The sequence below is a fragment of the Strigops habroptila genome, chromosome Z (genome assembly GCF_004027225.2).
Source record: "Strigops habroptila isolate Jane chromosome Z, bStrHab1.2.pri, whole genome shotgun sequence".
In the NCBI taxonomy this organism is placed as follows: Eukaryota; Metazoa; Chordata; class Aves; order Psittaciformes; family Psittacidae; genus Strigops; species Strigops habroptila.
The window spans coordinates 20,517,001-20,531,992 of record NC_044302.2 but is presented as its reverse complement, the minus strand read 5'-3'; the positions used below and the strand labels follow the sequence as shown (position 1 = coordinate 20,531,992).

At 45.4% G+C, this 14,992-nt stretch overlaps 1 protein-coding gene across 7 annotated transcripts in view; it reads right to left on the bottom strand.

Moving 5' to 3' along the window:
* The window catches only part of WDR59 (WD repeat domain 59), a 49,777-nt gene that overhangs the window by 20,964 nt on the left and 13,821 nt on the right, over positions 1-14,992 (bottom strand). For 6 of the 7 annotated variants that reach the window (XR_003989227.1, XR_003989226.1, XR_003989229.1 and 3 more), the window contains exons 7-16: positions 14,055-14,143; positions 13,299-13,415; positions 12,271-12,348; positions 11,154-11,310; positions 9,402-9,481; positions 7,118-7,250; positions 3,854-3,978; positions 2,862-3,026; positions 1,971-2,066; positions 375-531 (exon numbers count right to left, since the gene is read on the bottom strand). Coding sequence is in view for 3 of the 7 variants with exons in the window: in XM_030470613.1 (XP_030326473.1) it covers positions 375-531; positions 1,971-2,066; positions 2,862-3,026; positions 3,854-3,978; positions 7,118-7,250; positions 9,402-9,481; positions 11,154-11,310; positions 12,271-12,348; positions 13,299-13,415; positions 14,055-14,143 (1,197 nt within the window). In the remaining 4 variants the exon portion in view is untranslated. The remainder of the gene's footprint in view (positions 1-374; positions 532-1,970; positions 2,067-2,861; positions 3,027-3,853; positions 3,979-7,117; positions 7,251-9,401; positions 9,482-11,153; positions 11,311-12,270; positions 12,349-13,298; positions 13,416-14,054; positions 14,144-14,992) is intronic. The other variant, XM_030470615.2, reaches the window with a different exon arrangement.

The window sequence follows — 14,992 nt, the reverse complement described above, 5'->3', positions numbered from 1 at the left end:
GACTGAGCACCAGAATATGTCCAACAATTTGATATTGGTAGGAGAGAGCTAGGCAAGGAAAACAGCTATTCCGAGTCTCCTGTAAAAGAGTGGTCTGTCAATGCCTCTGGCACACCACACGCCAAAGGCCATTTCTTCAACTAGTCCTGGATTTCCAAATCCTAAAATCCCACACATGCAACATCAACTGCAAACAGTTGCTAACTAGTCTCATTATCTACAAATTTATCACAACCTCACTACTTTAATATCATTTCTTACTCATTGCATAGCAGTGACCAAAGCCTTGTTTTATTCAGAGGCAAGCCTTCCCCAAAACATTCAAAGGCCCGTTCCCCAGGTAAGTGTTGTAACATATCAATGATGGGTCTAACCTGCACCACAGAACCTGGCTCCAGAAGTCCGTGGAAATGGGATGTTAGAGTCCTGGTACGAGCCATAGGCATTGGAGACCCGGGCGAACGTGGGCAAGGGGGGTGTTACAGAGTTGGACAAAGCGTAGGGATTGCTGGATGTGCTGTCCTCTTGGTTCTGAAACAGAAGTTACCCAAGGTCACATTCTTGCTGCCACAGGAAGGAAACACAGCTGCAGCACTGGATATCACAGTGTGGAGCAGCCTCACAGAAGGTGCTCGTTGTTTGAGCCAGAGCAGATCGAGGACAGAGCATGGTTATTGTTCTGCTGCAAAGGCACCTGCAAACACATTTACCTTTAAGGGAAGGGCTTCTCTGACTGCTTGTCCAGAGATTTCTCTCCCACCATAGCCATGTTGAAATGCAGAGCTTAACTTGGGGTGAAACAGTGGGAAACTACACAGAAAATCTGATCATCTCACTGGGTATGACTCTCAAAGACAGGGAGCTCAGCTAAACCTGACACCTCAATGATGCAGGTGAGATAAAGTCTCCTTAAAAAAGAATACCACACAACTGTGGAGGGTTCAAATGCAGGCTGGGAGTCAAAGTGAAGAAGGCAGGTGGTGTGCAACACTGAAGGACCTCAGGCCTATCCATGAATTTTGGCAGAAATCTGCATTTACTTGAATAAAGAGTACTACAACTTAGGTGCAAAGGAATTATCCAAACACAGTGATGTCTGGCTTGAGCCATCAGATTTCCACACAATGGAGAAAGTTCCCACTCTTACAACATCACTGCTGAAACCAAACAGAATTAAGCCTCTTCTCATTAAAAAAAAAATTAAAAAATAAAAAAAGTCCTTTATTTGCGATGACTAAACAAAACCTCTTGGAAAAGAAACCTGAGGAGCCTCTCCAATCTTTTCCTGAATGCTGAAAACACCCACCCTGGTACACCTCACCCACACACAGACCTAATACCTGACACTGGGATGCTGACTTGGTATCACAGATCTCTCAGCGATGGGCAGAGTGTGACTTGGATTTATCTGCAGTATTATCCTTATAAAACCTCAGCACAAGGCTTCAGAAAAGACTTTCACAGATTTTTTCTTTTTTTTTTTTTTTTTAAGAGATTAAACAAAGACCCTAGAATAGGACTAGCAGGATATGTGACTAGGACATGAGGAGGTGAAGACATCTGCCACTGCCTTCCAGACAAGAATGGACCCATCAGCTTCCCGTGGCCTCTTCTCTCACAGTTGATAACCATGCTCTGGCACTCAGTTTGATATACTGCAAGCTGGTAAACCACTATGCACCACTCGGGTGCTCCAACCCCCAGTCATTCCTGCTAACCTGAATATCAGTGAGCATGCAGAGTTCCTCAAAGCAGCAAATCTTCAGGGTCTGATTTTCAGAAACAAAACACATCTAACCATCTGCTTAGTTTTCTTCAACACAACCAGAAGTGCTTACACAAATGTAATGGCCTGTCACAGGGTTCTATTTACATGTCTAATGTGGCTGGACACTCACTGCAAAGTCAGAAGTGTGGGATGTGGGAGAAGACAACAAACCAGGGCAGAAAGCCCATGCAGTTCTCCATACCACAACAGACTCCAGCCAGGAGACCAGCTGACGCAGGCAAGGCTCTAGGCAGCTCTGGTTCCGCTTCACTTTCTGCAGAGAAGTGTCTTTCAGTATCTGGAATAAACACAAGATGCAGCTTGAATCATGGTCATATCAATGCTTTTCCAACATCCTTTTTTGTCTGCAGAGTAGCTAAGATGCCAAAGACATCCCCTAGCACCACTGATGTGCTGTCTATATGAGAAATCACTGTCAGCTTTGATCAGAGCACTGAGGCTCCACTTAGATTCAGTACACTCTGAGACAGGATTTGGGCTTCTATACTATTGTAGCTCACATGTTCCATACCAGTTTCTGGCAAACTGGATGACGGTTGGTTTCTTTTCCAGGAAGGAACCCAAACTGACCCATCAACCTGCTGCTGGTGAAGGAACTTCATCAGCAGTAGGGCTTCCTACACCAGATGATCAAACACCTGGTCTGGAATTAGTTGAGGCTCTGTAAAAATTCCCTTAATTTTTAAAACAGTTTGTGGAAGACAGCAGGAAGCAACATCCCAGCTCAAAAATATGACCTTTCTGCAGCTGGATGCTTAGCTGGTCATTTTGACTGTTATGGGGTTGGGGTTAACTGTGTGAAGAGAAGGATGTTAGGGATCCTCAGGCAACAGCAATACACATCACACCAGAATAGAGTAGCAGTGGGGAACACATGTTTAAAATGCACCAGTGGCAAAAGGCAAATACTAGGCTGCAAGGCCAACAAAACCCTCACCCTAAGAGCTCCACAATGTATCAGTTCAAAGCGGTAGGTCTTCAGCAAGGTCAGATGTTTTACTGTTCCAGTAATCTAGACATCAAGTATCCAGCATTTGTAAATGTATAAAGACATTGTATACTCCCCACTCACCTTCAGCAGCTTTGCCTTCATGGAGGCAGTGATTGAAGTTGGGTTGATGAACTGGAAGGATGGTGCAGCATTATTGGGATACTGGACAGGGAACATCACCAGCATCCTGACTCTGTGGTTGCCGCAGTGCACTGACACCGTACAGCTACGACTCACCGCATCCATCTGTGAGGAAAAGCAATTGCTCTCTAGTTAGATCTCCAAGGACTTTTAAAGTTAGAGTGCCTTAAATTCATGCTGAGGGGCTGATTCCTCTGCACACCCGTAAGAGAAGTCATGCTGTTCTCAAGGGCAGTGAACACGGTGACAGCAAAAAACCCCAGGCAGATGGGGACAAGCTCGGCCCACACCACCAGACTGCCAGTCTAACATCCCAGCATCTGGAGACCACAGCCAGGAAATCAGGCTCTGCTCCCAACAGCCATTGCAGCCAACTTCACTTGGCCATGGAGAGCTCCAGCCCCAGTGCAGCAGTAATTGGCACCATCTAAGATCATATACCAGGGTCTTGGAAAACTACATAAGGAGCTGTGAAACCACAGGGGTGGGAAAAGGAGACAGGCAGCTGCCTCAAGCCTCCCATCCCAGTACAGTGCTGTGCCTTCAAGCCAGCTTCCACACTGAGAGGACGGTTTGGTGTGCAAGGGAGATGCCAAAACTGAGGGTGAGGCACAGGATAGAGATAGCTCAGCAGATCAGGCATGTAGTAGAAGAAGTCACTTTCCACTCCGCAGTCTAGACAGAGCAAAGCACCATCCAACCTTCTTGGGAGCAGCCAGTGTACTTACCATGCTGAAACACTTCGCTCACTCCCAGTCTCTGGGATTAGCTTCTTTCCTACTACCCCTGGCCAAGAGGATCTCTACAGCTCAAAATAAACCTTGTTTACAGACAGCAGTCACTGCAGCAAAGAAGGTTCCCTTCTAAGGGCTCCAATAAGCCAGCCTGCCCGTATCCCCTTCCAAACAAGCCAGCAAAAGGAAACACTCTACCTCCACATTGACATTTCGGATCTGGACGTTGATTAGCGAGAACTCCTGCTGCAGTGTTTGGGGCAGCCCCATTTGGTCTGTTTTCTTTCCCACAAGTGGGTCACTCAGGAAATCTTCTTTTAAGGCTGACAGGAAAGATGAAGGACAGATTGAGACAAGTTATAACGGATAGACTTTTGGCACCTGATGACAGGAGGCAGCCAGGACGGCAGGCCTTCCTCTGCTCTTCTGACACATGGAGGTATGAGTTTTACCTGGCAAAGACCTGGAAGGTCTGAGCTGTCGTTTAGAAGCAAGCTTCTGAGCCTGTCCCCTCAAAAAAAACCAAACCTGTCTGCACACAGGTTTCCCAGGAAGGTTACAGAAGCTACCTGTATTCTGTACAGCCCTAAGTGATCTATCTCTACTCATTGGAGACTCCTTGTCCTCCCTACGCAGTACTGCAAGAGTCACAAACAGCTGAACTGGAGCCTCTCAGGTCAGTGGGAAAGAACTGCTGCCAAAGCAATCTCCAGGAGGAGTGCTGGTCTTTAGGACTCACGCCCCACACTTCTGGCTTCCAGGGAATGCTTCCAAAGCATGATAAGGCTTTGGAGAGAAAAGAACGTATTTCTGGCCCCAGTAGAGGCTTAATTCATTTGTAGCAGCTATTTGCATTTAATGTTGCAAAGCACTACAGTGCTTCAACAGATTCTAAAGCCCATCTAAACACCGGGTCTAGTGTCCAATTCCAACAGTTTTCAGAGGACAATAACCCCTGAAGGCCAGAACATATTTAGACAGTCAGGCAAGTGCTGCAGGACACAAGGAATTATGGTTAAGATGGCAAACTTGACTGAGTTTCAGAAGAATTGGTCTCTGCCTGTGGTGGTACCTGGCTTTTGCTTCAGATCTTGCTATGTATCCCTATTAAGGCAGGGGCAGCTCCTTCTGAAGAGTGTTTTGCAGTGACACCACTTCCTAAGACAACAAAAGAAGTACTTTTTGATGATGGTTCCAAGGACACAAGGGAAGTCCCAATTACTCAGCTGTCGTTCTCACGTTTGCTATATCATATTGCATAGACTATTCCTAGCAAAAAAATAAGTAACAAGAAATGCAAAAAGCTGCCCTTTTACAGGCCTTTGCCTAAAATTTACTGACTTTACTGCAGGAATAAATATATCTGATTTTACTGCTGCCCAGTGGGCTGCTGAATTTGGATAGGTAGGATGTTAAGCTACCCATTCCTGTTCGCAATTTTATTATAGTGCTTAGATATAGTTCACAAAAGAGAGCTGAAAAGGGGATTAAAGGAAGATCAGTGGCTCTCAGGGGAAATAATTATTTCTAGTTCAAGACACCACACAGCTTACTGAAAAGCTGTCTCTGAGGTTCCCGATATGGGCAGTACGCTCCCTTTGTTTTCTCCTCCCATTCCCTTCAAATTAGTTTCTAATCCCCCAAAGCCCACATATTTGCCTAGATTCCTGAAGACCCTTTACAGGCAGCAGCCAGTGAGGAGAGCTGTGCACTGCAGACACAGCTGGTGGGCTTTCTGATTTATCTGCAGAGCACTGCTTTCTTCAAAGATCCCCCAAAATGCTTTACTAATATAGCATGGAGAAACTGTCTGCAGCTGAAATGCAGCTACCTCCAGGGTGAAACATCAATGCCCCACAACAGGTTTTAGGCTAGAAAGAACTGAAATTCCTCCTTAGGGACTTGCCTGGGCATTAATCCTGCAGTCACAGTATTTGCAGCAAAATCTACCCTGCTAAAGAAAGGCCATTTTCATTCCCCTTGGCTTCAAGGGAAACCCTACCAGGAAACCAAAGAGAACCAAAGCCAGACCCACAGAGAAACCACACAGGGCAGATGAACATGACCTAATCAGGGACAGTGAAAGAGTTAACTCTCCCCCGCGGAAAAAGAGAGGTCAGGCAGCCCTGAGAACACATAATGCTCCCAGTGGGAGCAAGAGAGTTTGTGCTTCCCCATGTAGCATTGCTCATGGGGAGCACAGGTAGCCAGAGTTTTTTCTATCATATTGTAAAATGTAGGCAGAGGTGCTGATTTAGAAACCCTCATGTACGCAGAGGTGCTGATGACTTTTAGAAACTTGTTCTGCTGCCTGGCAGAAAGGAACTTCACTGGGATTTCCTAGGCAGGAATCTTCCAGTTAGTAAGAGATGCCTTCCCTAAGGGACCTCACAGCTGTCTCCTTTATTCAAAGGACAGATACTACATCACTTCCTTTCTCTCTAGTTGGTTGGCAAGTCAAAGGGAGAATCAAACTGCTTTCCTGTAAGCCACTCACATGTGGATTCATTGTAGCACCCTGATACAACACAGAAAGGAACTCTGAATTTAAACGCAAACTAACACAAAGGCATGGAAGCACCCAATTCTTCTTCCTCAGTATTAGATATAGAACACTCTTTAGATATCTTTTTCACATGCACGTCATCACCATGGGTCTCAGCTGCTGCAATCTCTTCTATTCTGACACTTACACTCTTCAAACACTAACTCTCCCTGAACGTTTAAACTGGCCAGAGCCTTAACCTCACAAATCCTCCTTCGCATTCCTTCTTTGTATGCCTTCTCTTCCAGGAAGCCAAATCAAGGCTTTCTGTTAAAGCCTCTGACGCACTCCCATCCGCCCATCTGGTACTCAGAAGTTGGAGATAGTATCGCTCCTCCTCTGCTCTGCCAGCCTTCAGTCACCTCTCATCAATACACGAACAAAACTTCACAAGCTCTCTCCATGCTAATTCTGGTGGATGGGAGAAGACATGAGCAAACATCTCCACATTAGATCAGTTCACACAGTGCCCCCAGCAGAAGCATTTAGGTACCAGGTGTGATGTAAGCAGCTTGTGCCTGAGTGCCGTACCCACACACTTCCTTCTCCTGTGGGCTCATCTCTCGGTTTAAACTAATCTACCTTCTTAAGAGCCAGAATTACTTTCCTATTGCCTTATTTTTGGCAGCAAGCCACAATTATGACCAAAAGAGAATGCAATTAAATTGTATTAGTTACAAGGAAGAGCCTCATTTTACAGCTAGAATTAGTGTGGTAGAGGAGAAAAAACTTGGGAAGATCATCCTGAGACACTCCTAGTGTTTTCCCCCTCCTCCCACATGGGGAATCCATCAGCCTTTGGAATAGCAGCAGTCTGTGCTTTGCCTACGATGCTATTTTCTTATGTCAAGATGCACCTTCTTCCCAACACAAAGACAAGTGGTGTTTGAAGTTCCACAACCCATCGCTTGTCTCACCTTCCTCATCCCCATGTCCAGAGTTATGCTGTGGCTCCGAGTCCTGGGGGTGAAGGGTCTTGTCTGGCTCTGGCAGATGAGAAATCCCATCAATGAGGTCCTCAACTCCATCCAGGATATCATTAGCACACAGCTGAAAAGAACGAACACACTCACATGCTGCACAACAGAAACCAAGCTGTGGAAAGAGCCACCACTAAACAACTCGTTTCTCCAGGGAGCAGGATTTGCAAGGAATGTCTATCCACTCCACAGTCAAGACTAAGTCATGACTTCATCATTGTTTCTGCGACAAAGATAGGTGATCTTCCACTTTCCAGTATCCTCAGCTCTGTCACCTCACACAGCCTGGCGAAATCTCCTGCTCACTTACAAAGCCTCTTAATTGACAGAGCCAGTCTAAGTAACATGTTTTACTTTAATCAAAATGAAAGCTGGTAATACTTTAATTCCCTGAATGAATTTGTCAGAATTGGTTTAATTTTTTAGATCAGATATAACAGCAGCACACTTTCTGCTTTTGATATTTACACTCCAGCAGGATGTAGAGACCCAGGTACATGCTAGAGACCTTAGTGTTCTAGGTCCTGTACCAAAAGAGACCATGAAAACTTGTATTTTAAGTTCAGCACAGGAAAACAGGGAAGATGAAGAGAGGAAACATATGGAGGAGAAAGAATAAGGGTGTGCAATGTAGCAAATTACAGCATTGTTCACCAGCAACATGCCTTCATGTGTGTTGTTTGATCCAGACCAAGACAAGGACAAAAGAGCGGAGTGGAAGCCAGCAGAGGAAGAGTAAAGGCTCTGACACGGATGAACAATTGATTTAACAACTAGAAAGAAATCAAATGTTCACAAATATATCAGGTAGGAGTAAAGGGTCATTTTTCACAAGAAAGTTTGTTACAGACCTGCAGGACTCCTGCAGGATCTGTGCTGGGACACATGCTTCTCAACATATTCATTAAAAACCTGGAATACGAGGTGAATAGCGACATGACCAGGTTTGCTGATGTCACCAAGTTTTTTAGGGTAGTAACAAGAGTGGCTGACTGCAAACAATCACAGAAGGACCTTACAGGAGTAACTGTATTAAATAAAAGATGAACTTCAGTTCAGACAAATATAAAGCAACACACATAGGGTTAAAAAATGGCAAGTTCAAGCTGACTGAGGGAACAAAATGTGGAGGCCAGACTAAGCTGATGTTTTCATAGAATTATGCCTAACGATTTACAAAAAACACAGTACTGAGAATTCTTTGGAAAGAACAAAGATCATATCCCCAAGCCCAAATATTAGAGCTGAAAAAGGGTCATGAAAGGCTAAAGGACAAATATCTTGTACAAAGGATGAAGTAAATCAAGACCTTCTGTTTTAAAAAAGAAGGTAGCTGAGCAAGGATTTCTATGGAATCATTAGTAGCATTTACAAGATGGCTGCTCATTGCATTTTCAATGTAACGAAACTATCAGGTTGCAAAATAAACAAATGAAAGGAGTTGGTTTTCCACACAACATGCATGAGAAGCCATGAAACTCCTTGTTGATAGGATGTTTAGGTCCAAGAAAAGACAGAACAAGTCAATGGAAGTGAAACTCATCAAGCTCTGTCAAGTACAAAGATGCAGACCCAATGAGCCTTCAAGCTGCAAATTGCAGGGGGCTGGCAGGACGTTTGAGAGAATCATCACTCCATACTTACCTTGTTCTTATCCCCTTCCAAGGCATCCACAGCTGAAGACGAAACAGGGCAATACGGACCATATGAACCTCTGGTCTGACCCAGCATGGCTGTTCTAGTAACTGCATCAGCAACTTGTAACTGCTGCCAGACAGCAGAATAACAGGATTCACACTGCCTGCACCAGGCTAAGAGGCAACGGAAACAAGGGGAGGAAGTGGAGGGCACAATCCCTACATTTACCTGGAACCTAAAGTGCCAAGAGTCATACAGTCTTGCAGCCATGGAGAGGGCATCTTCAGAAGCAGTGCAGACAGTAAACTATCTCCACCTTCCCCAAATGACTTCTACACTTACTGTTACACCACAAAGCAGACTTGCACTTCCACAGAAGCTTCTGAGGCACAGAGAAGCCTCATCACAAAAGCCTCCTTAAGGGTGCTTCTGAGCTGGAGCTGAAGAGGAAAGTGAAGCAGCAGCTGGCTGACACGTCTGCAGCTCTAGGATATCAGAGGAGTGACTGGGAGTAAAGGAAAGGGAGGTGAACCCAGCCTGTAAGAAAACTGTCCACAGTCCAAGAGCAGAAGTGTTTACGTACCCTCTGCAGCTGAGAGTCAATCCGCCACATACGCAGAGTCTGATCACGGGACCACGTAACCAGCTGGTAGTCTTTAGAACCTACAAAGGACAGAAACAATGTACTGACCTGGCTGAAAACAGAGACTATCTCAGCCCTGTGTTTGGCATAAAGAGATTCAAGCAAGCCAGCAGGAAGATCCAATGGGTAAGGCACTAAACCAAAAGGCAAAGCAAGTCCTTTTCTGCTTTGAACTGACCTAGGTGCATCAGCCTTTATGTCTCCCTGCACCAGTTACGACACCTCTAAATGGGGTATAACTTACAGGCAAAAACCACAAAGTATAATGAATGTTTTCCAACTAAGAATGCACAAGATCTGCTACAATACTTATTTAAATAGAAAAAATAATATAGTTGAGAAACTGATTTGTTTTTACAACTGTAAAGTCAAATTATCTTCATCCTATGTGTTTCTAGATGCCGATGTTTTAAAACATTTCTAAGCTAAGAGAAGCTTTTAAAATATTTCTAAGCTAAGAGGAGCTTGTTCAACTCTCCCCCTTCTTCCTTCTGAAAGACTTGGCCAATGCCACAAGTTCAGGTTGTAATGAAATACATCTAGGTACATACTATCTATCAACAAATAAAAGTACACAGACATGTCCATGTTTAGGCCTTGTGATACAGTTTAAATTTCCATTGTCAAACAGCTGCTACACTCAAGAATTTGCTGCTGCACAGCTGCTTCCTACACCCCTCTTCTGAGACACAGGGGCTGTCTAAATACAGCACAGCAGGTTCTGTGGAAGCAGAACTGTGCTATCTTGGTTGTCTCCACATTGGAGCCGACTTGGAACGCTTGCATGATTAATCTATGTTGTTTAAGATGACTTCCAGCCTCAGATATGTAGCTACTAACTCAGCTGAGACACACAACTGTGGTTCAAGCCTGTTCATTCACAAGCTGGTTTAGACTGCACCTCCAGATCCTAACATGGTTCTGTATCACTCCTCTCTTTTTGAAAGAGGAAAAGCAAGCTATGGAGAACAAGGTGACTTAACTGAATTGCGCCAACAGCTGGTGGCAGAGGGCTGGACACTGCAAAGCCATACCACAAGTGACACCAAAGCCAGCTGTGCGTGTTCTGTAAATGGCAGATGAGGTGCTGGAAACAAAGCTGCACTCTGTGTGGTTATCCAATCTCTAATATGGAATCTCCTATATTTAGCTGCCTACACTGGAAAATGTAGTCAGGACTGAACTCTGACAGCAGCCTCTCTATCCCATGCTCTTCCTTCCCTGCCTTTGCCAGCACAGAGGTAAAGTGCGTTCACTGGGTCTCTGGTCTGGGATATGCTGGAGGCTGCTGATCCAGGCAGTGACTGAAGGGTTAACTGGTTGGCCTGGAGCTCTGAGTAGGGTGCGTGCACCCATCTAACAGTTTGTACAATTTATTCTAAAAGATAAATTTAAAAATAGACACAGGAGAGTGGAAGCAATTAGAGTCACTGCTGACCCACTCAGCATTTGGTAATTTACTTTGTTAGCATGGAAACAACAAGGCAATGCTTCCGTGGGTGCTGCTATAAAACAAGTACAAAATAGCTGAAGCTTGAGGAGGGGCAGGAAATTGGGCAGGAGCTACTCCAAGGAAAGGCAAGAGCCAAATGGTGATAGCATAAGCACTAAAGCCAGGAGCTAGGCCTCCACACCCCTGGTTAGCTGATGGCCACAGCGCAGGGGAGAGAGCACATCCAGCCCTGAACTCACCTTCTTTCTGCTTCCTCCACTGAAATTCCAGCACCACATCATCATGTCCCACAAAGGTGTGGACAGGTGTGTTCAAGTCAAAGACATTCCAGAGAAGGAGACTGTTCTCCCGGCGGAGTTGGGGGACCATCACCGTCACCAGTCCATTGCTGAAAGGCTTGAGAGAGAAACACCCTTCCAGTTAGCCCTGGGGAGCCATGCTGCTGTTATCATACTCCAATTTTTAACTCTTCCTATCAACAAGGATATGTGGGTTTTAAAGATGCTCAGCCCAAAACAGAACCCAGCCTAAAACTGGGAGGGTTGAAAGCAAATGTTGTGCAAAACCATTGCTTTACAAGGTAAAAGGGGAAATAGACTGAGATATTCAATGCAGTTCATTGAAGATTAAAAATTTACTTCTGCTGCTTCCTCACTTTTTAGCTGGGAAGCTGGAGGGATTTCAGCATTGACTTGTCACAGGGGATCCTTCCTGCAATTTGCCTGGAGCTGCAAGAACTGCTACCTGGGGACTGAGTCCCAGCAGATGGTCAGATTGGAACCCAGTCCTGCACCCACCCAACACCATGGGGATGGGAAAAGAGGATCAAAGATTCAAGGCACAGCACTGTCTTCAGACCACATTCAGATGTCTGGGGAAGAGAATGGAGATGACCGATGTCAAGAGCCTTAGCTTCACACAGCTGAGTGCTTGCTTTGTAAATGGCAACAGTTCTTGGATTTGATATGCTGTAAGATCCCACTGTGGCACAATTTGAAACCTTGGGAGTAGAGGAAGTGCTCAAGAGAGGGAAGACCACAGCTGCATTGTTCCGTGCAACATGTACCAATACTGAAGCTGAACAGAAAAACAGGAAAGCGGAAGCAGCAGCCTCCTTCTCCCAGAGCCAACCACCTACGCTTGGGTCTTCATCCCCCAGGAGGATGATGCTCAAGATGGGGATTTCACAGTGCTAGGCATTCCTTCTCCCAGGTGCCCTCCACAGTGGATGTTGCTTTTCTAGGTATTTTAAGCACCAAGAGGGATTTCAAAAATCAACTTTATGTCCAGGTGAGAAGCCCTTCAGCAGTTCTTCTTTATTTAATGTCCCTTTGTGCATTTGAGTTACACACTCACCGTGTATCTTGCCTTCCAGACAGGAACCTGGCAGGGAAGGATATTAAGGTATTTCCGAGGCTGACGGTAATCCCAGAACTTAAAGAAATAAAACACAGAAAGACAAGCAAAGGCAGGAGTCAGCTGGCTATACTTCCACCCTGCATTTTTCCATGTGGCTTGCAGATATAATAGAGTGAAAAACATACCATGGTGCCCACAGCATCATTAGTAATCCCATTCACTAACAGCAGAGATGGCCTCAAAGGACAAATATCAAGCCATCAGCATCTGGCAGCATCCCTTAGACGAGTGACTTGAGGTCATATTCACAGTGACCATAGCTTGACTAATTAGAGCAGGGAGACCAGCAGCCTGCTTGGGCTTTCAGAGCTGCCAGGCATCCTGCAGGCTCCCAGCCAATGTGCCAGTCCAGACTGGAGGCAGGCCCACCCTGCTGTTACTGCTAATTTTGTAATGAAGAACCTAACCTTTTGCTTTGCTAGAATACACATCAATTGCATCTGCCTCAGATCTTAGCTGAACGTGAATGAACTCCATTTGGTTGACAGACAAAGCACACAATTCCCCCCCAAGTAAAAGGCCCTGCAGAGCAGTGCTTGCAGGCAGTCTCTTAATGATAACCTAGTTCAACATGAGTTTGGGAACCCCAGGGACTGGAGTATGTCTTCCCCCCAAGTTGCTGTAATCAGCTTGAGGCTGGCAACGCTGCATTTTGAGAAGGCTCTTCTGGCATGTGTGGACAGCTCCCTTCTGACAAGCAACGGGCAGAGATGGTTGTTTTCAGCCTCAGTACTGCCCAAATCACCAGAGATATGTGGCAAACATATGTGCACCCATCCTGCAGTAGCTTCTCTGACTGTTCTGTAAGCACACCCCTGGCTCAAAACACACAGGTGGCCAGAAACCAAAAAATAAGGATCCAGAACTTGCCAATGGCAAGCACTCCCCAAGACTTCAGCAGTAGAAGGGGAACTGCTGTACCATCCTGACATCTCCCAAGGAGGAATCCCGAAAGCAACACTTACCCTGACAGAGTTGTCCTGGCTCGAAGTGGCCAGTGTATACTCATTGTCAGGATGCCAATCCAGACCATGGATTTTAGAGAGATGAGCTGCCAAGTACTCTACTGCAGTGCTGGGTTTCTGCAAGGAGAGACATTTTCCTTCTCAGCACAGGACTCCTGAAATTTTGGCTAGTTCTTTGGCATAAAAAGAGACAATTTAACAAGGGAGGTAGAACACCCTCCTGTTGGGGAAAGGCAAACAGTTCAGCAAAAGTAGTTGAAGAAAAGGTCCCAGGAAGCTATGGCAAATTCCAGTCACCAAGTGCAGCCCTGAACGATACTTTCTATTCAGTAAAACAATGAAGTTATATGAGAACAAAAGCAAAATGTTAATAGGCAGAGTTTCTGGGGAACGATGCTATCTACATGCTCTCTTCTGGAGAAGAACTTTTTACAAAGGCATGTAGTGACAAGACAAGGTGGAATGCCTTTAAACTGAAAGAGGGTGAATTTAGATTAGACATTAGGAAGAAATCCTTTACTATAAGGGTGATGGTGCACTGGCACAGGTTGCCCAGAGAAGCTGTGGCTGCCCCATTCCTGGCAGTGTTCAAGGCCAGGATGGACACAGGGGCTTGGAGCAAGCTGCTCTAGCGGAAGGTGTCCCTGTCCGTGGGACATGGCGGTTGGAACTGGATGAGCTTTAAGGTCGCTTCAACCCAAACCAGTCTGTGATTCTACGAATATGCACAGACTACTCAAAAACCCCTCAGCTTACCCTTTTGTCCCATATTCGGACATCCCCATCATGGCTTGTTGCCAAACAGTTGGCATTTTTCTTGTTCCACTTCACCTGGGAAGCTCCAGCTGCAGCACAAACACAGCAGGTCAAACCAAGCAATTATAAAGTAAATGGCACAGCAGACCACTGATTTGGGCTTAGAGCTGCTCTTCTTAGCACAGGAAAGGCAGTTCAAAGGAAGGATATCCCAGAAGCCCACATGAAGATGGCATGAAAATGATTAACTCCTAATTCCTCAGCATAGCGTTTGTGTCCAAAGCAAGACAGTTCCAGTTACATGCCTAGAGATCTACACTGCAGTTTCTAGTCACAGGTTGTCCCCAGTTAGAATACTCATGTCCATCAACACAGACGGAGCAACTTCTTCCAGATAAGAACTGCAAGTTCCCCATCCCCCTCCCAAATCCCTTGTTTTCATCCAAGTTTCTTCCAGGTGCTTACAAATTGACTAATTTGTCTCCCCAACATCCTCTCTACTATCTAATGCTATACAATGAACCAGTGTTACCGGTTTATTATTATAATACAGGTGCAGAAGGCTGTAATGCAGGGGCACCTTGTGTCTGGCCAGCAGGAGGTAAGGCTCACTGGGTGGAAGGAAGACCCAATTGCCAAAATACACCACAGAAGTCAAAGACATCAACAGCATTGCTGCTATTGACGAAAAGAAACTGGACAATGGTCCAGATATGATTATATAGGATATCATGTCGGACTCAGTCAACAGAAGATGAGTAGTTATTTCAAAACATAGCTTCAGTTGATGTGGATTGTTCAGATATTGCAAGAGAAATACATGTTCTGACAGTATTTTCAAAATATTTTGAGCTATCAGAAAGGTGAGGTCCATAAGAAAGCCAAACAGAGCTCAGCCTGCTGCTATCCCCCACCTTCTCCTGCATGGTGAGCAGATT